Source organism: Carassius auratus, chromosome 39, assembly GCF_003368295.1.
Source record: "Carassius auratus strain Wakin chromosome 39, ASM336829v1, whole genome shotgun sequence".
Classification (NCBI taxonomy): Eukaryota; Metazoa; Chordata; class Actinopteri; order Cypriniformes; family Cyprinidae; genus Carassius; species Carassius auratus.
Genome location: NC_039281.1, coordinates 10,963,347 through 10,988,221, shown reverse-complemented (window position 1 = coordinate 10,988,221; position 24,875 = coordinate 10,963,347). Strand labels below are relative to the sequence as shown.

The 24,875-nt window shown below is 36.5% G+C and overlaps 2 protein-coding genes across 3 annotated transcripts; one reads left to right on the top strand and one right to left on the bottom strand.

Moving 5' to 3' along the window:
- Window positions 1–611: 611 nt before the first annotated feature.
- LOC113057902 (palmitoyltransferase ZDHHC9-like) lies at window positions 612–20,311 on the bottom strand. The gene is made up of 9 exons (XM_026225484.1): window positions 20,145–20,311; window positions 11,260–11,420; window positions 8,000–8,158; window positions 6,686–6,823; window positions 5,324–5,372; window positions 5,041–5,143; window positions 3,472–3,575; window positions 3,141–3,249; window positions 612–1,572 (listed from the first exon to the last, which is right to left on the bottom strand). The coding sequence occupies exons 1-9, from the start codon at window positions 20,309–20,311 to the stop codon at window positions 1,405–1,407; spliced, it is 1,158 nt and encodes a 385-aa protein (XP_026081269.1). The 3' UTR covers window positions 612–1,404.
- LOC113057903 (C1GALT1-specific chaperone 1-like) lies at window positions 20,130–24,875 on the top strand. 2 transcript variants are annotated; one of them, XM_026225486.1, is made up of 2 exons: window positions 20,130–20,259; window positions 23,430–24,875. In XM_026225486.1, the coding sequence occupies exon 2, from the start codon at window positions 23,444–23,446 to the stop codon at window positions 24,395–24,397; it is 954 nt and encodes a 317-aa protein (XP_026081271.1). In that variant the 5' UTR covers window positions 20,130–20,259; window positions 23,430–23,443; the 3' UTR covers window positions 24,398–24,875. The 2 variants fall into 2 exon arrangements, with proteins under 2 accessions (XP_026081271.1, XP_026081270.1); XM_026225485.1 differs by lacking the exon at window positions 20,130–20,259 and adding an exon at window positions 22,913–23,134.

The following is a 24,875-nucleotide window of genomic DNA, read 5'->3' as shown; positions in this document are numbered from 1 at the left end:
AAATATAAAGCTGGCTGCTTCAAATGAATCAGAGACGAACTTCTTTCCACACAACAATACTGTCCATGTTTACATCTCTGAAACAAATGTGTAGCTGGCTATGAGAATTCATGTAAAAATATACGAGTCCCTGATGTCTGTAGGTCTGTAAATAGTGTTCCCTTACAAGTGGCCATCAACATACTACAGTGAAATTAGTAAAGGTGACTACAATACGCATTTGCTTATAAACTGGGGCTGCTACCATAAATGGTGTGAAAAGAATGTGTGAAAAAAAAAACACCGTAATTTGAAGATGGTTCTTAACTGAATGCAAAAGCATGCATAAATGACACTGAAGGAGGATTGGACTTTTCCATGCTTAGACTCGGGAAAGTTCATTTTCAGATGTAAACCAAACTTTATCTTTAATTTACCCAGTTCACATAGAAGCACTCAGGGCTCGAGTAGTAATATCCAACTCTTAGCGGAAATGAAAAAAAGGGAAGATTGCTCATATGTCAGGTGGATGTGGAAAGACCTTGTTAAATAAGACTATAATTGAGGGAATGTATTAACTTCAAGATCAAAATAATATTAATAAATCAGACATGTTTTCCAATTCTTAGGGATTTGCGTTCTGATAGATCGATAGAATTGTAAAACAAAAAAACAAAAACTGATTAACTTACATATAGAGATGTGAGTAGCATTAGGGCATTATGGAGTCCTCTGTAGATGTTATGGTAGAGCATAGATAAGGCACTCTTACTGATGCAGATCAGCCTGTACTCACACAGCTTATAGCCTCTGCTTTCTACCATCCATGCTGATTGGGAAATAAAGTCTGAGCTTGAATCACATTTATAACTGACTGACTTACTAAGCTGATCCAAAAGGCCCCATCACCAGAATAAAGCAGTTGTGTTGGGCCTAAATGTCAGTTTATGGCTAAAGCACTTTTCCTTTTCACACTTTGAAAACAAAGAAGTCTGATCCACAGGGCATTTTGCACAACTACTATAGAAGCTTGTAATGGGTTTTACAGGGCACACAATGGTTATGAATAATGGAGGCAGGCTATACAGAAACGGGTAATGACACTGGAAAAATCAACCAAACATTTCACGAGACCTTTCGAGGGAAATAATGTCCTCATTAAGCTTCAGGGTAGCCCATTCTCATCTGATTCAGTCTATGGCTCCCCATTTCCTTCATTGTGAGTTCATCATGCTGTGATTCAGAGAGGAGAGTCTCAAAACCTCCAAACTTGTCTTGAGTGCTAGTGCAGGATCCGGCCAGAGGGGGTCCCGTTCTGCGAAAGAGTATCAGAGAACATAGGCCACTGCTCTAAACGAATCACAAGTTTTTCTGCGTGTGTTCCTTTGTGTGAGGACATTCAGAGGGTTGAGAGAAGTCAGGAGACTAGTGGGTCGACTCTTTGATGACTGCAGGGGCAACAGCATTGGGTGATGTTGGTGAGGGGGGTTTCTCTTCTTTAGGGGAGCTGGTGCTCTTCTGGGTGCCTGCACCAATGCTGGGTTTGGCTTCATCAGGGGTGTGTTCATTGGGAATCAGCGGAGCTGAGGATTTCTGCAGGAAGGGCAAACACACCGTTAGCAATCAAGGAGCGTTATTTACTTGTATGTAAACATGTGAGTGGCTATCATTCCTAACCAGAGGTATGTGTACCCAGTGGGTACTTAAGCAGGGTTCAGAGGGAACTTGGAAAGATTTCAATTTTGTTTTGTTAAATAAAAATTATCAACCTTGAGGTGTCTTATTATAAGAGAGAGAAGAATAATAATCATAATGATTAATGATAATGCAATATTATCATCAATGCGACAGTAGCTGAAAAAAAAATAAAAAAAGTTTAAATAGTTCTGTGGGAGAACAGAATACAAAAAGTTGGGAAATCCTTATCTAGTAACTAAAGGAACATTTAAAACACCTAAAGCAATTTCACCTTTGACACTGTTTGACAATGAATATTTTATACAGATTGCATCGAATTTCTAGCCAATTAAATATTATATTTATTAATATATATTATTATACACTCACTGGCCACTTTATTAGGTAAACCTTGCTAGTACCGGGTTGGACCCCCTTTTGCCTTCAAAACAGCCTTAATTCTTTGTGGCATAGATTCAACAAGGTGATAGAAACATTCCTCAGAGATTTTGGTCAATATTGTCATCATAGCATCACACAGTTGCTGCAGATTTGTCGGCCCCACATCCATGATGCAAATCTCCCTTACACCACATCCACTAGTACTCCCATTTGGCACTAAGGGGCCCAAAGTGTGCCAAGAAAATATCCCCCACATCATTACACCACCACCAGCAGTCTGAACCGTTGAGACAAGGCAGGAAGGTCCATGCTTTCATGTTCTTTACGCCAAATTCTGACCCTACCATCTGAATGTTGCAGCAGAAATGGAGACTCATCAGACCAGGCAACGTTTTTCCAATCTTCTTGTCCAATTCAGATAGGGTAATCTGCATACCTTGGTTGTAACGTGCATTTTTTTTAAATTACTTTTGCCTTTCTATCATCTCTAACCAGTCTGCCCATTCTCCTCTGACCTCTGACATCAACAAGGCATTTTTTCATCCACACAACTGCCGCTCACTGGATATTTTCTCTTTTTCGGACTATTCTCTGTAAACCCTAGAGATGGTTGTGTGTGAAATCCCAGCAGATGAATTTTTTTTTAAATACTCAAACCAGCCCGTCTGGTACCAACAACCATTCTATGTTTAAAGTCAGTTAAATCCCCTTTCGTCCCCATTCTGATGCTCTGTTTAAACTTCAGGTCGTCTTCACCACATCTAGATGCCTAAATGCATTAAATTGCTAAGTAAATAAAATATATAATATAAAAACCTTTATATTATACATGCAGTGCTATACAGACCACACCATGATCTGCCCTGTGAAAGCCAAATCTATCTAAAGCCACTTAATGTATTCACTTACTCCACATAGTTCCTTTTCCCGGCCTTCTAATGCTCCCAGCTCTTAGGGTAATTGATTTAGGATCTTCTTGCAGACTCACTACTCAATGCACAGTACGACAGCCAGCAACATTTCAGCCATATATACACTCACTTGTTCAGTCAAACTGAGAAGAAAAAAAAAAGCAGTCTTACTGTGGTTTGTGAAACAGGGTTGCTGCCCTTATGTGTGGAAGCAGCAGACACATCAGAGGGGGTGGGGCTAGACGAGTCTTCCAGCATCACCCCTCTTCTGTCCAACACACTAGAAGGAGAGAGAAAGAGTTATATAATCCTGTGAACAGGTGTGGCATTTTATGGACTAACCTATAAAAAAAAAAAGAAATATCAAACCATGTGACATATTCAAACAAAACCAGCAAAAGCTGGGGTTTACTGATAAAAACGAAGGTTTCCATATTTTATCATCTAATGCAATGCCATTTAAACAACTTTTTGGGGCCACTGTACAAGCAAATGATCCTACCTAGGGAAAGTGGGGCCACACAGAACCTCACAGCAGTTCTTGAAGATGTTCTTATGACTGTATGGGTTCTGCACACGGTTCTTGCCAGACCACGAGCCTTTGATCTGTACATTAGAGATGAATGATCAGAACTTTGGAAATAAAACCAGCACAATGTAATAACTGCCAGGGACCATTAAAATCTGATTCATCCTCCAACTTTCTACTGAATCTTCAGTGCACTCTGATGTTTTATGTTATAATGAGTCTGTACAAATGGGAGCTTGATAAAAAAGAATCTCTTATTTGTTATCCTTTATTTAAATGTGCCTTTTCAGTTCTATCCATTCCATCCCTATGGATTTCATTTGATCTAGTCAAGCACTTCAAGGGTCCTCATCTTAAAAAGACATGCCTTTACGGTTTCATCTGCTCCTAGATAGAAATGTATGCATGCATGCATCACAGGCAAATCTGGAGGGGAAATTCATCTAAAGTTTCTAAGTTTCATGTGTGGTAATCCACTCAGATTGTTACAACAGCTTTAGGTTTCAGCAAAAAAGTTTAGTTGCATCTGAATTTGACTGGCAGCTATGACCATGTCTATAGGTATTGATAAATCTATTAAAAGCAGAATACATTTTATGCTAAAAACAACCATCATGTCACACCATATTACTTGCAGCAACTACATCCTTCCCTCTCGCTTCCTTTCTTTCTCACTATTTTTTACTCATTAACAAGAATAGGAGGGCCAGAGGGCAAATGTGGCAAAAACATTTTCAATTAATCGTTAGGGCTAAGTGTGAAAGTTCCACAGATCTACATTCTGTAAAACTATTAGAGCATTAACAAACTTCTAAGTTTATTAAGGAATCTAAGCATTATATATGCATGTGTGTCAGTTTGTTAGACATTACACATATAAGGCATTTTGCATGATAGGGAACACAATATGAGAATAAAAAATGCTTAACCTTTAGAAAATGTTGATCAGAGTTTTTTCATTTAAATTTCCTATTATTTTATAAGGAGTTTGGGATTTTCACAAAGCTATTAAAAGTTTTAATATATATATATATATATATATATATATATATATATAGACATACTTTTTTTTTCTTACTAATTAAACATCAGTTCAACAATGGCTAATGATGTTTATGATTTTATGATGATTTTATCTGTTGGATACAATCAGAACCAAAATTGTATTTTTTATAAGGTGTATAAACATCTGATGCATTTAAAGCTTCTTTTCATGCAAGGTTAATTGGTTACATAAAAACTTATATAACATAGTAAATGGTTACTATAAAAACATGAGATTTGTGCCTCTAATTCTCTAAATATAATGGGACCGCGATGGGTACCCGGTTAATAAACAGTGCCATAAATACTGTACATAAAACTCATGTTGATATGTTCTCTGTGCTTGCTCGCCGAGACGACACTGTTGCCAAGGTGACTGCTGGATCTAGTGTGCTGAAATGCTCTAGGGCATGTGTTTATCTTTCCAGCCATGTGACAGCAGCAAGAGTCAAGAACCAACAGAAGACTTTGGAACAGACAGGTAAGAAACAGACTCACGTCCTCATTGGTGGTCTGGTTGAGGGAGATCAAGTAGGTGTGGAAACCAGTCAATCCCACCACAGACCAGATCGTGAAAAAACACACCAGAACCTCCAACACAGTGCAATGGGGAGTCAAGGAAACAACATGCTCAAAAATATCTACTTTTTAAGTTTAGAAAACTAATATGCAAACACTGTGTATATCATGATAGATCATTTACAGAATGACAGGTTTATGAGGAGCTCATTTCATTTTAAAACCTTCTGCAAGTGGTCCTATAGCCCAGATGAAAGGATATGTTCCAGGAGTTTCTTTAAGGGTATTCACAAATCCAGAGTCTACAGAACCTATAAAACACAAAGATTTATTAATTACATTATGTATCTATGCATGCAAACAGTACCTCACTGCATCAGATGTCTCGGCATCTCCCTTTCTTTCTCTCTATCATTACAAGTACAGAAGATTTTCACACATCCACCCACACTCTGCCAGATCTGAGAAGTTTGCACTGTTCGTTTACAAGCACCTTTTCGACCACGGTAGCTACGTTTGCATTCAACTTAATACAAATCTGATGGAGTAGTAGTTTACCCAAAAATGGCCACAGGCCGTCAAACTCAAAGGCAAAAGAAGAACTATAAATAGGATCTATGTGACTTTTGGTCATACAATAACTGTGAGAAACAGACAATTTTTTTTTATGTCATTTCTCGATTTTCACCTGCACAACAAGTCTAAAATTAAATGAAGCCAATGGTGAAGGTTTGACACGATAAGGTTTGGTATGGCTTCAGAAGACTTAAAAGTGCACGTTGCGTTGACTAATTTTAGGATAACCAATGACTGCAGATGCGTATGGTCAGAAAATAATCATTACATAATATCGCACATGATATTTGTGGGAAAAAATTTTCATTTCAAGTGGATGGGGAAAATAAACGGATTAGCTTCACTCTTCAGAAAGTCAAAAATAGAAACATGCAAAATATGCTCGAAGTATATACAGCTTTGTTTATTGTAATAAGAGAGAGATCTATTTTTGTTGAGTTGTGATGCATCACATGTATCCGGTGTCGACGTGGTGTGGGGTATGTATGTGCTCTCTCCAAAAGGACTCATCATTGCTATGGAAACATTACATTCAGTCATCTGTCACACATACAGTATCTGAAGTTTGATTGAATTTATTCAGACTGTATAAAAGCTATGCACGTAAACATAAAAACTGAATTATGGAAAAAGAGTTCTAAATGAATGACAGTCACAATGTGTTTCACTTTAAACTAAGATCCCACACCAAGAGCAAACAGTCCAGGCTTTCACATGAATTCGGCTTCTCTTTTCCTTGCTGTCTATAGTGCACTTTGAGAAGAGAAAGATCAAAAGAAGGAAAGAGAGCAGACATTTAAGAGAGCCTATAGTGGCTCTTCTGATATCCTGAACCACGCCAAAGAGAAACCGCATTCATATACAGAGTGTCGTTTAAAGGCAGTTGTTTTCCCAGAAACCACGATCATTAAACCGGTGGACCGGCTTTTCATCTTAAATGGTTACTGATAACACGAAAACGTAATTCCTCTTTCGATTAATCCAATTTTGGATGTCAACAGTGAAGACACTCAGGCACTCACACATATTTTCTTGCTTTGATACTCACGTAGAACCACATGGACGATGTTGAAGGCGAAGATGTAGATGGTAAGTAGAGACAGCGAGAGTGTGAACAAGTAGAAATATCTGTAATTCCTCTTTCCTACGCAGTTTCCGACCCAGGGACAATGATGATCAAACCGGTCTGAGAGAGAGAGAGAGAGAAAGGCACAAAGAATCTTAAGACTCTTAGGAAGATTGGTGAAAGTCAACAGTGAGTGTGGATCTTCTGGCAAGGGCAGGCATAGATTTTTAACTGCTAAAAGGGAGATGGTACTCAAACCAGAGACTGTGTGTGTGTGTGAGTGTGTTGCAGGTGCAGGCCGGCCATTCAAATGGCCCTGTGTTCAGGATGACTGTGCAAAGAGAGCAAAAGAGAGCCCTCAGTGAACTCCGATATCAGCATATCTCACTAACCTTGCAATATGTGTGAGTGAGTGTGTGTGTGTGTGTGCTGCCTGACTCATCTCTTAACAATTCTCTATTATAATGGAGTATCAAATGGCACACCATGCGTAACTATGTCAAAAGTTAAGAATGCTTGTGAATTCTTTTATGTAGACGTAGTATAACTCAACTCACAAACCAAAACGAAACTGCTGCACATTATTTTTAGATATACAAAAATTATAAATTATACATTTAAAAAACAATCTACTCTACAAAATAACTTTGGCATTGTAAGGATCAATTAATTTGTTGACTTACTAATACACATACATACACACACACACACATATACATATATACATTAAAATACCTAATATTAGTAGTACCGAACATAAATACTATTAATTACCACTGAATTGATGACTGATATTCATAATTTACTTTAGTACACTCTAAGTAAAATGTATGAATGTTTTTAAAATATGCCTCATCATAAATATGGATTTATTTGGTCAAAAAAAAAAAAAAAAAAAGTAAAAACTAATACTGCAATAAAATTATTACAACATAAAATAACTGTTTTCTATTTTAATATATTCTAAAATAATTTTCCAGCATCATTACTCCAGTCTTCAGTGTCAAATGATCCTTCAGAAATAATTCTAATATGCTGATTTGATTCTCAAGAAACATTTCTTATTTTAATCAATGTTTAAAACAGCTGTACTGCTTAATATTTTTGCAGAAACTTCTTTCCTGAAAGTTTAAAAGTACAGAATTTATAAAAAAAAATGAAAAAAAATAAGTGTAATGTCTTTAATGCCACATTAGAACAATAATAAAAATTAAAGAAAACGGCACACCTTTCCTTAACAAGCCACACAATTTGAGGTACTATTCATGGTTGTAGTGTAAAATGACATTCACTCACCCACGCAGTTGTCACAGATACTGCAATGGGAAGCACGAGGTGGTCTGAAGATCTTGCAGGTGTAGCAGTACTTCAGCTTGACGATCTGGTTGTTAATTTGCACATTCCTGATGCGGGGTGGAGGCCGCTGTCCAGCCATGACGTTCCCATTGGCCGCTTCTACAAGAGATGGGTAGAAACAGTCAACATAGCAACCAACAGCCATTCAGGTTGATTAAGATCCATATGCATGACACATAGCACAGCCTCTGATGGAGGACTCACTCAAGGCCCCTCCAGCTGGTGCCATGACTCAATGACAAAAGACATGAAAAACACACCAATAAATCAGTGCCAGGAGAATTTGTGTGGATCTGTGAAGGGGGTCAAAACCTCAAGTACAAAAAAACTGTTTAAAAAATAATGCTAGTATGACAAGCATAATGATTTTTGCACTAATGATGAAGCGGAATGAGCATGACAAGAGGATGACAAAGCGGAGGATCTGGTTTCATCCTAAAAGGGTTTATTTTGCAATAATGACAGGCTGACTGCACATTATCCCCCTTAATAAATCAGTAAATAAATAAACATTAAATACTAATTTACATTATCGTTATTTGATTTTGTGAAAAGATGGAGCTACCACAGCAAAGGTAACTGTCTGCCAGTGACAACAATTAATAAACAGTTTAATGATCATTTTACACACATTTTACCACAGAATGACTCAACTGAACAAGGCAAAAATCAAATAATAAATTCTGGTGTGTATGCATACACTAAAAATGTTTATATATTTAAATGATGAATTGCTTTCTAAGGAAAATCATTTTCTATTACTGCTAATTTATATTATTTTTTTGTCTCCTAATAAAATGCTTATTTTCTATTCCCTTTTCTTTATTTGCATTTTTTCCAAATTACTCACTTTCATCAGTTTTGCAAACAACAATACTGAAGGCAAAGCAATTCGTTTAATAGATTTAAGACTTAAATTTCAAAACTTAATTTCTTCACATTTGTCAGCTTTGTACTTTTATACTCTAGTAAGATGTATGCATTAGCAAGCACTCAGGAGGCAGAACTACACAGCTGCCTCTTAATCCACATGTCTGGGTTGGCCAAAACCTCACATCCAAACTTGCATCTCATCCAGCATCAGCCACTTTTAATCAGCCACACAGACATTCATCTAAAAATAGAACAGAGCAGAGGAAATTTGCAGGAATCAATCTTTGCCCTGCTGCAGTGATCAAACAAAACTGCCCTGCTTTTAGAGGGTACAGCTGAATCAATACCAAAATTTTTGCTTTTGTTTAGCAATCAAATCAAAATGATTACATGACATGCTAACCATTTAAGTGAACTGCAATTAATTTGGCTCGAAAATCCTGGATATATAAGGTAGCCTATGAGGATATATGATTTCTAGACATGGAAAAGTCATGTAAACAGTAGAACAATTCTAAATGTGAACGTTCCACAAAATCAGTGAAAATGGGGGTTAGTGGATATTTAATGACAACAGAGAATACTGTGGTTTATCAGGGGAATTGCCAAGAGAAATGATGTCCTGGTTTAGTGAACATCAGCAATAACAAATGCTGCACCGCCCCTCAGCATGGGTGAGCTTCAGCGGAGGTGCGGATGTGTAACATCTGTACTCTCGTTTAAAAGAGAAACCAGGGAAGGGAGTAGAGATGAGGGAGAAAGAATGGAGAGCGAATGGACAAGAGTTCATCTTTACTGTAGTCCAGATCTTATAATCAGTACAGCGAACTGTGATGGGCAGGTGACTGAACTAGACAAGGCAATATATTCCCACAGAAATTAATCACCAGAAACAAAATTAGCAAGATAAGAGCAGCAAGTTTATCTTATTTAATTGCATTTAATTAGTCAGGTCCAGCGATGTTAACCTTTCTGATACTCAAAGTATAACAGGCTGGCAAAAAACGACACATTAATTCCCTATTTTTGGTTTTATATTTTCAACAAACTTAAAACAGCTATTTTTGCTACAGGATAAATCTTTATTTTCCTTTTGCAAAGGAAGCCAGTCAGTAGGGCATTTCAGTTGACTTCCCCTCACTATAGATGAGGATAGACAAAGGTAGTTGTTCCCAAATCTGTCCTGGAGGACCCCCTGGCCTCGCCCTGCACATTTTGTATGTCTCCCTAAACAGACACACCCAATTTAGTTCTGCCGTCTCTACTAATGAGCTGATCAGTGGATTTAAGTGTGTTAGATAAGGGCAGGGGGGCCTCCAGGACAGGTTTGGAAAGCACTGGTCTAAGGCAATTTCTTTTACTATTTAACAATAAATGTTTGAGCAGATTCTTTGTCCAAGAAAAATCCTTGCCATTTAAAAAGAAGAAGAAAATAAAAGACAAGATAAATGTCAATGAGCCTTAGGTTTTGAATGAGCCTCAATGGTTTCTGCCAAACACTCCTGCAAAAGATACAATTTTCACTTTGAATAGTCATAACACTGGTTTCTGTTCAAGTCAGTTGATATAAGTCATTGTGTGGGTGTTTACCAGTCATGTGAAGAATATCTATTTTTGATTTTACTTTAATAGATAGTGAAGTGAAGAAAAGGATGGAAATGCATGGATCAGATTCAAACTCTCCAGGAGCAGCTCACGTCCTCTGAAGTCTCACTTGTGCATATTTAACATACGTGTGGGATATTTTTTTGGGGGGGAAGAGACCATTTTTTTTGTTAGGGTGTCAATGTTTTAACTTGAACGATTTGAAAATAATATTTCTGTTTTATGCTCCCATGAACTCTCTCCCTGTTTTATTGTGTACCAAATGTATTAAAAACGGCTGTGTTAAATGTTTCTTCCCTCATCACATTCGTAATGTTGAGATTTTTGGAAGAGCTTTTCCTTAAATTCATTATCTAAAAATTAAATGCATCACAAGACAAAAAACATCTGTTCTTCGATATCTGTGATTTTCCAAATACCTTTTTTTTTTTTTTTATAAGATAACCATCATATAGAGCCCATCAAACTTGAAGTCAAGAACAACACAATGTTTCCCAGATGAACTCATGGACCAATGCACCCAGCCATTTTAAATCGCAAAACAAACAATGAATTAATAAGCAGGTCTGTGCCAACAGCCTCCCACTTACGCAACATACATGCTAGACTATTCATGTTCTTCCTCTCTTGGAGTCGAAACATCCGCAGGTGGCACTGATGGTACAAACCATGGCATTAAACCTCAAATACCCTTCCCTGGCCTCAGTCACCCTTACACTCACCGATCTCCATCTCAATGAAGTTGGCCTCCTCCGGCAGGGCCCGTGGCAGCACCCCTGGGTCACTGAAGCTGGTTCGGAGCAGCATGGCAATGACAAAGACGAAGAGCAGCACTGCAAACACAGGGATGGCAGGAGACAGGTGCACTGCCAGGTACGGGCACCTGTACGGGACAAGTGAACATGCAGTATTACAAAAGAGGCAAGGAAAACATGAAATTAACAGCATAGAGATTATATACGAGCATGTCAAGTGAAAGAGAAATTTATATCTAAAGGTGAAGCATGACATTTTTGTGCTGTTAATGGCACAAAATGAATTGAGAAATTGTTTGAGCAGCAATTCTCAATCGTGTGAATTTGAGGGTGGGGCTATCAGCTTGACTGACTAATGGAAGATGAGGGTATATTTGGTAGCTAAATGTGATTAATAATATAATATAATATAATATAATATAATACATTTACTTGGAAAAAAAATAAATAAAAGTCAATAATTTTTCCCATTGGTAAATCAACATATGACAACACCTTCCTTTCTTTACTTTCACTTTCAAATAGCAGCAATTCGGCATAAAAGCAATTTTTAGTTTTTAGTTAGTTTGAATTTCCCCTTTTTTCCCTCACTTTACTTTTAAATAGCTTAGCGCTGTGTGCATTTTGCTTTCACTTTCGAATAAACGGCAGTTCGGCATCACTTGAACATAACAAACAAAATACAACAAACTTACTTTAGCCTATATATAAAACATAGAATTTTTTTTACAAAACAAATAAAAATATAAAATTACAAATAACTCACATAAAGTTTAAATGGGTATACAAAACTGGAAATGGGCTAGGTATAATATATAACCAAATAAATAAGAAATGTAGAATGCTTATTAGCAAAACAAGTAAGAAAGCTTGGAGGCACGGCATACACCTTGATGTCAAATAAAATAAATGACAAAGTTTAAATAAAAGTAAAACTCAGAAAACAATGAGGAACCAAATAAATAAGAAACGAATGTTTAAAAAAAAAAAAAACTTCCAAAACACCATGGATAAACGGCAAAAGTCAACAGGCTTTTCAAAATTCATATTATTGCCAAACAGACGCTTTTGCATTTTGTTTCTAAACAAAATCATCCACTATCATCGTGTCTCACCTCCCTCTTCTGTGATGCGCATTGGCATTGTAGTGTCTGTTCTTTTACTGAATTAAATGATTTTTATTACTATAAAAAAATAAAAAATAAATAAATAAAAAATAAAACGACAGTGGGAACCGTGGCCGAGGTTTGCAAGTGACATAACTGGTGGTGCGGCTTAACACCAGTTTAACCTTCAGCACCGTCTATTGCGGCAAGCCTACAATAGACAAAGAAAATTGCAAAAAAAAAAATTTTTTTAACTTGAATTGCCAATGATGGGACAAGTGGTTTGGTGAATGGATGTAAAAAAAAAAAAAAAAAAAAAAAAAAAAAAAAAAAAAGCTTACAAAAAAAAAAAATTTGACATTCATTTCACTAGCAAACAACAACAAGAAAAATTAACATTAAAAACAAACATTTCAATTGGAATGCCAGTGTTTTTGACTATAATTTTCCTAAATTCATCACAAAAACATTTTTGTTATCTTTTTGATGAAGCATTAGTTTCTCTCTGAAATCAAAGAGGAAGTCATTGATGAAGTGGGTTTGTAATATCTGTCTGGCTCAGCCCTTCCCCTAAAATACAGTCTTTTCAAAATCAACAATGAAGCATTCAGGGAGGATGTTTATTATGAATGACTGTGCTTTCTTCATTCCCGCAGGCAAACAGCCATAAAACAATAAATTTGGTTGCTCCCATAAACTGTGGATGACTCGGGCCCTTTAAAAGTGCCTCCCGTCTGTCAGCCTGCAGCAGATTGGTCTGCTCCACAGGCTACTGCATTGAGTTATTAATAGGGTCACCCTGGCTCTCCTCCACCACTCTGTCCTGCAATGTAGACCTACTATACTAAGATAATGTATTGCTAATACATCACGATAATCCTGCTGCCCGTCACAGGCAGTGCATCCACTCTCGGGGGGAAATTTTCTACACTTAGCATCCTGCATGTGCAAAGGACATCTTTACCACACTAACTACAATACAGTGAGAGAGAAAGAAGACATGACTAGTCCTGCCAACACAATACAAAAAGACTTAGAACTAGATTTTTAATAAAAATGTAAGTGGTGCATGCTCATGCAAAAGTTGCCACTATGGTATAGTTGGTGGTTGCTTACATGCAACTGTGGTTGGGGGACCAGTATTATTAATGTACAATTTATTAATGTTTTAGGTTTTCAGTTTCGCAGAATTTCACCAAGCGAGGTTAATTAATGTGACCGCACTTTTAGACTCTATAGTTTACTCTGTTTTAGTCCATAAAGAAATGGTGCTAGCAATGCTATTTATTTATTTATTATGTCTGCTATAAAACTCTAAATCACTAAATCATTCATTCATATCAAATCAAGAATTCTTTAGTTTATATTTTAACATTATTTTGATCTTTTATTAGGCAGAAGACTCTACCATTGCTGGTCCACATGACTAAGAAGGTACCTGATATCAGCTCACAGGCGGGTTAACTACTGTAGGAAAGAGAAAGATAACCAGAGCGATTTCTTGCATGCGTCTTAGTGTGTTTTTTGTCTCAAACAGCTACCCCTTCACTGCAGACAAGCTGAAGGCTAAATCCTCATTTGGAGTCTTTCTCTCTATGGATCCAGCATCTTTAGACAGAATTTAGAATCTGTAAGTATTAAAATTAAATCTGGTATAATTTAGTTTACGGTTCAGCTGAAATGTTTGTATATGTTATTGACAAGCTATCACACATATATTCTTATGTTAGAGAAGAAAGGTTTAAAAGGTTTAAACATTTAGGTTAAAAATAAATTAACACTAATATGGAATTTTTTCCTCTCTCCCTGTTTTAATAAAGTGTTGAGACCCGGGATCTCCACTGAAGGACTGAGTGCTTTTGTGTTTGTGGACACGCATACAGACCAGGGAACATTCTGATGTTGTCAGTCAGTCAAGTTCTGATCAGGAGCAAGTCTTCGGAGAAGTTCATTTATTGTGGAATAAAAACATTGAGTTGGTTGTTAAAAGGCTATTTTGATAATGACTTTTACTTCTATGCTGTGGAAAAGATGGAGGAGTACAGACATTGATAATAAGAAATGTTTTTTAAGCATCAAAAAGACTTCTTTCAAAATACTTTTGGCTACCAGTGTAATGATTAAGATTATGTGTCATGTTATCTAATGAGATGAATAGAACTGTTTTGGCCTGTGTTGGACATTTCACTTTTGACTGTCCCAGAACTCACTCATTAATGTGTTAAAATTTAAGACTGGTTGTGTCATTTTTAACACATATTTTCTAAGAGTGTAGTTGCTAAGGAAACAATAAAAATAAATATTTTATTTAGCAAATAACAACACTTCCAGAGACCACCAGGGGTCTGTTATAGGACCCTGTATGCTTATACATCTAAAAATACTGGATTAAATAAAATTCAGTGTACGTTTTCCAGATAATAATAATAATAATAATAATAATAGGTACTTCTAGCTTTAATAATAGACAAAATGCATATAGAATTTTATACTAACTATAACGTGTCAAACCAATCCTCCTACAATGCATACTAGAACACTGGCTGAACCGGTCCATACTAGAGTGTGGGTTTGTCTCCTCAAATGTCATATTCATTGCTTTAGGTCCAGCACACAGTACAACAGATCACCTCTGTAAGAAGTACTAGCTTCAGAAAGATCATTTCTAGTCAGACTACATGTACAAGTTCAGCTGTTTCACACACACTGGTATGTCAGCATACCAGAGCCATCAGTACACCTGAGTTCTACCAGTGGAACAGGCCAGATTAGTTTCATCTGTTTTATATTGAGACTGGAACACATTAAAGGGTGGGGGTGGGGGGGTAAAGAGCAGAGCGGGTCGATAAAACTTTCCACTGCCCAGATCATAAGTATACTGCACTTATTGTGAAAGCTATGCTGGGGCGAAGCGGAGCAAAACTGAGGAGAATCGCTTGTGTTGTGTGGGTGTGTCTGATGTATCTGCTGATGACTTTAAGCATCCTGAACCTGCTCCATCATCAGTTCCCATCACATCCCTAAGTTTCCCGGATGTTACCCATCATGCAATGCTGGATGTGTCCTCTCTCCCCATAATCAAGAGATAAGCAGCTTCAATATAAAAGTGCAGATTCTGTTATCGTTACCACTGATGCACAAGGTTATTTAACCACCATAATTAGCAATTAACTTCCTCAACAGAACAACATGATAACACAAAAAGTATTGTGCCTTAATATGTATAATCAACACTTTATTGTTGAAAATCAACACAAATTTCCATTTTACTTCCGTGATGTTTCTGGAACAGGATATTCAGCTGTTCAAAACAAAAATGGGGAGTGGTAATCAACTGCAACACAAAAAACAGGCATTACCACAATAGAGCCAGACTGAATGAGAGTTTGCTGAATGCCGACACAGCCCTTTAGTTAACATTATCAGTGCAAATTTAGTTCTGATTCAGTCTTACAAATAAAATCTCTACCCTTCTGTTTGCCTTCACAGCTTGTCCTTAGTGAATTATCTGCACTCTGGTCCACAGAGAACTAGGTGAAAAGGACTGTTTTCCTCAGTTAAGACAGCAGGAAGCACAACAGCAGAATTATATGGCTCGCTGTGAAAAGGCTTAGCTGTGTGTTGTAAAAGCAATAGAGCTGCTTCACTGGTCTAGCTGGTCTCTAGGTGGAGACTGGTGGAGCAGGGAGGCCTGACAATTATCGTTACTGATCGTGCTCGGCGCAAACATCCGGTACGCCACCGGAAAGGATAATAAAGGGAGGAAGAAAAACCATGGATGATGGTTAAAAAAATATATAATTTATTTTAGTCTGAAACAAATCTGAAGACAATTTTAAATACCTTATATTTTATATATTAGATAAGCTGAATACGGTACAAAAGTTTAACAAAATAACTGATAATAATAAGAAATCTTTCTTGAGCACTGAATCAGCATGATTTCTGAAGGATCGTGTGACACTAAAGACTGGAGTAATGATGCTGAAAATCCAGCTTTGTCATCACAGAAATAAATAAGCAGTCATCACATATTCAAAAATATTTCCAAACAGAGAAAGATGATGATTTAAATTGTATTAATATTACTCAATATTACTGTGTTTTTGATCAAACAAATGCAGCCTTGGTGAGCATAAGAAACTTTGATGAACTGCTAACTGAAACTAATCTTATATATACATATGCAGTGTAGAAATGTGAAACTCTACAAGCCACATATTACAAATGATAGAATGGTGTCCTCCATAACTCACAATATGACTATATTCTTTATTTTAAACTTTATCGCACAATTACCCATTTTAGTTTCAACTGTGATGCAGAAAGCTTTCATAATATATACACCAAATACTGAGAGAAAGAGTTTCGACTTGTTTTACTTTTAAGGATGGAGGCACACAGAAAAAAAGTGCTTAAAAAAGTAGGTAAAACTCTCAAGGAATGAACACTCCTGCAAGTCCAAGGAAAAACATTCAACATGTAAATAATCACCTCATTCATTCGAACTTTGCATTGCAAAACTTGATTATATGATATGATATTAAAATAGCATGCAATAGTGCAAACAATAAAGTGGGGAAAGATTAGCAAGCAAACAAATAAAATTCATCCGAATGTGACATCAGTTGATTTTCTTCTAATGAGGGACTCTCAGAAAAGCTTAAAGTACAATACAGGTACAATACAAGTAAAGTATAAAGTACAAATATGAAAGTACAAAAGGATATTTCAGCCGTGTCACACTGATATAAGTTGTTATGCCGGGACGTTGCCAAACCCAGAAATTACATGCACAGCCTCTGTTAATTCTTCATAAAGAGTTTGCCAATTTAAGACCAAGTGCATCACGAAGCAAATCAATTATGTATTACTGCGAGAAAAAAATAAATAAATAAACGGTATCCTAATCCCTCATGGAGACAGCTCCATTTTTGCAGTCACACAAAAAAAAAAAAAAAAAACAGTAATGACACCTGAAGAAAGCCATCAACAGACAGCAGCCCTCTAGAGCTCACACAGACCAGGTCACTGACCACAAACACTCATACACTAGAACTTCCTCAGCAACAACATGAGTAATGATCCACCATTCAATGATAAACATCAAATGTATACAGAAAAACAAACATACAAGACAAAAGCAGAGTGAAATCCATGTACTTCTAAAGTGAAAGAATGAGTGAGTGAACAATCAACACAATCTGATGACTGTCAACACTATGAATCAGTTTCACTTGTGTGGAACCATTTTAGAGAGAAGTATGAGAAATATGAAGAGGGTGTAAGTCCGCAAAAACAATGCCTGTTTTCGAACAGGTTTCCTGAAAACTTTATCTGGCATTGGTCGACAATGCGGATTTGAAAGTGTCACAGAATTACACTCTTCGGGAATTCAGTCTACAAATGGCTTACTTGTAGTTGTTTCAGCTAAATATGCAGGGATACGAGTTATTTCTTCAGTGTTAATCCATCATAAATTGAAATAAACTTCAAATAAGATAAATATTACTTAAAAAAACGGAAACAAAATAAGATACTAAAATTATTCAAAATAAAACTGAAAAAAAAAAATTACAATATTAGCCAACTAAAAGAAATGCAAACTATAAAAGCCATTCAAAATATTAATACATACTATTATAGTATTTAAAAATCATTTTATAAAAATCATTTTATTTATGTAAAATTCCACACTTCACCTTTAAGTTAAAGATATCAGGCCAAAAGCAGACAATGGTGAATCGACAAACCCTTGGCTATAGTGAGTGTAAGATTAGAACTAATTTTTATATTATGGTCTATTTATTTTGACACAAAGAGCAGATTTTTTACAGAATTTCTAGCCTACACAATCAACTCAATATACTAAATCTGATATCTAAAGAGTATAAACATAAATGCAATGCAACTTGCATAATCTTTAATAAAAGTGAAGAGACTTTCAGCAAACAAAGACACATAAGGAGAGTAATGGAAGGGGAGGTGGGATACAAAGATCTTTAGAAAGAACAATGCAAAGTCCAGCCCTGCTAATCAGTCTTGAGCTTGTAACTCAGTCTACAGAGGAATAAACTGTCCAGACACAGGCCCCATGGACAGAGGACACAACAGCATGAGCATTCAGCAAAACTCAAATAATTCCCTGTAAATTCAAAATAACTGAAAGCAATGTATTTCCATAAACACTGTCTGTCTCCTCTGAAATCTCATGCTCTGTATTAAATAAAAGATAAATTGCACATAAAAATAAATGTGCACTACTGAAACTAAAGATCCACTGGGGACTACTCAAATAACCTTGGGTGATATTTAATAATTATGGATCTTTTGTGATAGTCATACCCAGAATTTTATCGAAAGTCAAATCTTAGAAAGAGACCGTTTCACAGAATACATCTTTCGTATGGTTTCAAACCCAATGGCAAGTTCAGTCCATAAAGAAGACTGGATACAGACAATGTTTGTGTAGGTAAAATCTTAATAATACACACTGAAATTGTAAATGCAAAAAAATATCCCAATTCATCTATTAGCTTCTCATGTAATAAACAATTGGGAATCATACTTTTACATTCTCTACGTTAAAATGTCTGCCTCAAGAGGACTAATTATCAGTAACCGTGATAAGCACATGGAGTGCAGTGAAACTCTACAGGAGCCAGTAGCTCCATACATAACTCAGAGTTTCTGACTAGGGACAGCAGGGAATAATTTCCTGTTCGCTGATGATAATGGAGGATCCGAGATATGGGCAGGGCACAACACTCGAGTCTCAGGAAACACCGACGTCAAAGTCCACACAAGGGAGTTCATATCCTCCCAACAGAGCTCATCTACAATATGCACTGCAGCACATCTACCTTTAAAATAAAACATCTGCTTTTGTGAAAATGTGTTTCAATAAAGATGACACAGCTCTTTCCCATCCATCAACAGGCAAATGGTCTCAATACAATTTGAAAATCTGCCATTAATCTTAATATAGCCTAATTGTAGAATTTTTCATTGCAAAAATATTTAATAGGGTACTACTAAGTTATTAGGTTCATGTTGGATGATCTACAGGTTTATGGCTCTATAGTGATCTACAGGTTCAAAAACTAACCAATTACATATTTCTTGTAGCCAGAGGGGGAAAAAAAACGTTGGATACTTTGTTCTTCTGGAGAACTGAGTTGATTATGAGTGTCATTTAATGTTGGTAAATTTGACTCATTTAAACAAAAAAAGATTTTTATATAGTGTCTGAATATAATGTTTGACTATTAAGTTTTGTTAATAAGGGTGTTTATTGTAATCAGATTTTTGAATATCAATAAAAAAAAAGTTACTAATTAAAACTAACTGTGCATGTGTGCTAAAACTGTCATTCTTTCTAATTGTAAACATTTCGAATAGATTTTATTTGTAAAGTTTAGTATAAAGGTTTTATCAGCACACACACGAATATTAAAGTAACATTGGTATATGAAATAATAGTTGTCGATTTGTTCACTTAAGAAATGTTTGGAGCGATTCACAGTTCGCAATCGGATCGAATTTTTGTTGTTACATTTGTCACGTGGCTGTAATATATTTTGACTGCTCATTAAATATAATATTTCATTCTTGCAATGGCATAAAACAAAGGTCATCTCCAATGCAAATTCCCCACTGTGAGGAAAAAAACGAAACTGTCCACTGATATCGCAGCTCGTGTCTCTAGCAGTGTAGGTCTAATAATCACCAATGGCATGCACTTACTCAAAGGCGAAGAATAGAGAGCAGGTTCCAACGATGAGAAATAAGGTCAGGTAAAATACTCCTTTCTGCCGAGCCATCATAACCCGTCCATCGCAGCAGAAGGTGTTTTTCCCAGGTAATTTCTCCCATTTTCGAGTAGCCTTCCGTGTTATCATCACAGCCGACATGATGGCAAAGGTACAAGCAGATTGTCTTTTGTCAACTTAACCTGAAATAAACCACAACCGTGTCCACTTAATGTTTAACCTGAGATTAATGGACGATGGAGAGTTATCAGCAATAAAACACAGAGGAGCTTCTTTGTAGAAATGCAATTCTTCCTTCACGTGCACGATTTGTTTGTAGTTTTCTCACGGATCTTCAGTGTTTCTTAAAATCATCAGTCTGTCGCTCTACATGTCTTCTCTTCCGCGGTTAAATCCATGGTTGGAGTCCCAGTCAAATACCAGAAAGCAAAATTCCCATATGAAAGCGAAGATTTGTCATACTGGCACAATTTGAAAATGTTTCCGTTCAAAATGTACACCGGTTTCGAATGAGAAAGCGAAGCTAACCTGTAAAAGCTAAACACACATCTGGAGTGTGAGTGGACCTTGACCGACTGACATTTATGTCATTGGTTAGGCTGGTTAAAAGCGTCTATCCCGAGAGGTTTCGCCGTTCCTTTTCTCTTAAAAGAATGCAAAATAAATCTGGGTAAAGCTTTGTGACCTACACCGGTTATACAGGAATTAATTGAGTAACGTGGTAAATAATCTTTCCTCCAATTTCGCGTCGTAGGATGCAAGCAGGGCTGGATTCTCTTCTGGAGCAGGAAACACGCCTAGATTTAAATATCTCTTCTTAAAGGGCCAGTGTCTCGGTGTACAGGGAACAAAGGAATTTTGTCTTCTAATACAAAATGACTAAGAGAAATATTGTTACTTTTTAGCTTTTTAGGCGAATGTGATATTCTCAGCACGTTAAAATGATACTTTGTTCAAGTCTATTCGATTTTAGACATATTCTAGCCATATTAGCTATTTGATTTTTACATTGTCTGTTGTTGTTATAGGCCTACATCTTGTTACTTTTTTAAATGTCTTTATATTTATCGTGTCGTGTTCTATTTACTGTGTGTATACTTGTGCTGAAATGTTGTTGTTTAATGTTAACAGTGTGCTTCCAAATAGATTCCTAAGAAACAGCATTTCAGTTTTCTCCTCTCCCTTCAAAGAAAAATTAATAAATAAAAACCCATTTTGACTAATTAATGGCATATTACTAGGTACAACTTCTTTCTTTTTTTTTACCTTTTCATGCCTTTAATCTTTTTTGAGGTATTTAGGAAATGACATGTCAGCTGAGAAACAAAATATGTTTTATTCAGTTGTAGGCTACTGTATCCAATGACAACTGCATGAGTATTTTAGCCCTTCGGATCATGCAAAAAAACATTAAAACTTAGCTCATGAGAGATGGAGTTCAGTCAGTTTATGAGTAGGAGTTCATTAGAAACAGTGGGCAGGAATTATGAGCGATAGCTGAGATTATTTCTATAAATAAGAAAGCTATTAGCATGACGTGAGAAAGACACTCTTAGTCTTTATAAAAAGCAAGAAGAGGTGACAGGTTTGGTGACAATAGCCTATACAAGGAAAATAAAAGAACAGACCGAAAAGCAAGTGGCAAGTTTCCTTTACAAAATAAACACAAGCCAGCTACCTTGAACAAAAAAATGGCAAGGAAAAATATTTTGTCAGAACACATGGGTGGTTTTCAAAGACTTTCAGTGGAAAAATATGTTTTTTGGAACCAGATGGTGTAGATATAAAGGCATCTGCTATCAGGGGCTAATGCAGAAGTCATCATGCTATACCCAATCAAATATTCTTGACCCCTCAGCCTGGCCTCTGCTGCTTGATTCTGTGACTGCATCATCTGGCTCCAAAAAGCTTCTTTATCCATTGATGATCTTTTCAAAGGAGTAACGTATGATTAATGAAAAAATAAATGTTTATATTATATTATAAGAAAAAATTATGTTTATAATAATGTATAACTGTGTTCTCATATCTTAATTTTCAAATGGCTCCATAAACATTAGCCCAAGCATTTATTTTATTTTATTGGGGATATATAAATCGCATTAATTAAATTAGTAATTAAGGTTTTAATATGCTTAATTTAAACACTTCAGATTTTTGATCAAGAATTACTTCTCTAACAAAGGACAAAATAATGAAGAAAAGCACTTTGGCAAATAGATTAAGAAAAGCGTTTTATATAATGTTTTAAAAAGCTGCAGTTTAAAAAGGGGTTAATTAATAAATTATTTTTGTTGATAGATTTAAATAGATTTTCAATTATTATTAATGTATTATTTTACTCTTACATTTACCTACAGTTCTAAACAAAGTAAATGAACAGTTTATTTATTTGTCAGTGTTTATTTTTTATTTATTTATTTATTTATTCATAAGTGAGTTAATTTAATTTAATACGTTCATTTATTTACTTAATTTGGTCAAACCTTGGTTTTTGTCATTCTTCCTATTCTATTATCTTTAAGATTTAATTTGTTTGCAAATATATATACTTTTTTAAAAATATTTTATGTATAAACATAAAAGTTGATATAAAGTCTGTAAAAACATTTAAAGCACAAAAATAATTTCCGCCTTTGCCTACTTAAAGGAAATTGACGTCTTTGTAGTTTTTATCACCTAGTTCGTCACAGCGAGACAACACAATTGAACAACATTTCCCACAGTGCCTTTCGCGTGGACTCGACATCCGCTTAAACATCCGTGTTCTAGAAGACAGTACTAGGCTAGCGCTGGACTGCAACCAGCTTTCTTACCTTATCCCGTCCAAATGAAGTAGATGAAGGGCAGGTGAAACTGACTCCAGAACAGATACTACTTTTTTGTTGTTTTCCGGTTGTGTGTACGGAAATGAATGCGACGGTGTAGCGTCTAAATGTGAGCACTCTTCTGTGTAATTGAAAGGTATGAGTTCATAACTAACTAATTATTGGAATGTGTAGTTTTGGTCAACTGTTTATTGGATTAGTGCAGTCAGATGCAGCCGTTGCTTTTCTCCTTCAGAATTACAGCAAACCTGTCTAGCTACTTTGTATTGTCACCAGGAACAGAAATGTAGAGCTATCAAAAAGGACATCGTATTTCATAATATCCTATAGGATTCTTGTTGTAATTGCTGATCAAATGTAACTTAGAGCATGAACTGCCATGATAGTTTTGTTCTAATCACAGTCTTTAATCTTATTTTGAACTATTACAGAGTTTCGGTTGACCATGATGTCTGAGAGCAGTTCGTTTATGAAAGGCATGATCCTAGGGGGCATATTTTGCCTTGTGATGTCTTTCTTTGGGACTTTTAATTCAGGATCCCACTCAGAAGGCCATGAGCATCTCCACCATCATCTGAAACCTCTCAGCAAAGATGAGCTACAGAAGTTATCAGAGTCTCAGATGACTGACTGGACCTTGCAGGTTCGAGTGTACTGTCTCATCATGGTCACTCCAAAGCTCTTGGTCCACTGGGCGACAGCCAATGACACTTGGAGCAAGCACTGCGACAAATCTGTGTTCTACACGTCCGAATCGTCCAAAGCCCTAGAGGCGATGGACCTACAGGAGCAGGATGAGTGGGCAAGGCTACGCAAAGCCATTAAACACGCCTACGAGAATGCTGGAGACCTGCGCTGGTTCTTCGTGGCCCGGCCCACCACGTTCGCAATTATAGAGAACCTCAAGTATTTGGTGTTGGATAAAGATCCAAGCCAGCCGTTTTACATCGGCCACACGGAAAAGTCCGGAGAGCTGGATTACGTGGAGTATGACAGCGGGATTGTGCTGAGCTATGAATCTATGAGGAGGCTGATAGAGATCTTTAAAGATGAGGAAAAATGTCCAGAGCGGGGACATGCCTTGTGGAAGACATCTGAAGAAAAGCAGCTCGCCACCTGTCTGCAATACAGCGGGGTGTTCGCCGAAAACGGAGAGGATGCCCAAGGCAAAGAGCTTTTTAACAAGAAGAGCATCAGCACCTTGATTTCCGACAGCATGGGCCAAAACCCAGCCGACGTCGTGGAGGCCTGTTGTTCTGACATGGCCATCACGTTCGGTGGCATGTCTCAGAGCCAGATACAGGTTTTGATGTATGGCGTCTACAGACTCAGGCCATATGGACACGATTTTCATGATTCCTTGACATTTCTGCCTCCCAAAGACTCTGATAATGACTGATTGACTTCATGGTTTCTGTATTGGAACTGTTACTGTATTGAAATGTTGATCATAACTGGGTGCAGGGCTGAATTAGCTGTGAAGTGCAGTATGTACTTTAATTCTGATCATGTTTTCATATAGTTGGTGCGGGTGTGTAAAGTTGAGGGGTTTTCACTGCTTTCTGCTACAAATGCATTCTGGCAAAAGCAAAAGGATACTTTTTTTGCATACAAGTTAATAATGTGGGGCCAATATTGGGTAATTTTGTCCACTTATAATATTTTGAACAAAAACTACACTAGATATATGAATGGCGCATATTTGGATCAGATATGCACTCTTACGCAAAACTAAAATATCCTATAAAGTACATAATGCTTAATGTATACTTTATATGATCTATTTGATGATAACTGTCTACATCACTCTTAAAAATATCAAACTAATGTGGCATGAAAGGTTAATAAGCTTGAGATTATAAAATTAATTTTGCATA

Coding starts and splice junctions, on each gene's coding strand:
- LOC113057902 (XM_026225484.1), bottom strand. CDS start 20,311: ATGTCGGCTGTGATGATAACACGGAAGGCTACTCGAAAATGGGAGAAA. Junction 6,824..7,999: donor TATCTGTGACAACTGCGTGG/GTGAGTGAATGT, acceptor TCTCTCTCTCAG/ACCGGTTTGATCATCATTGT. Junction 3,576..5,040: donor ACCAGACCACCAATGAGGAC/GTGAGTCTGTTT, acceptor TCTAATGTACAG/ATCAAAGGCTCGTGGTCTGG.
- LOC113057903 (XM_026225486.1), top strand. CDS start 23,444: ATGATGTCTGAGAGCAGTTCGTTTATGAAAGGCATGATCCTAGGGGGC.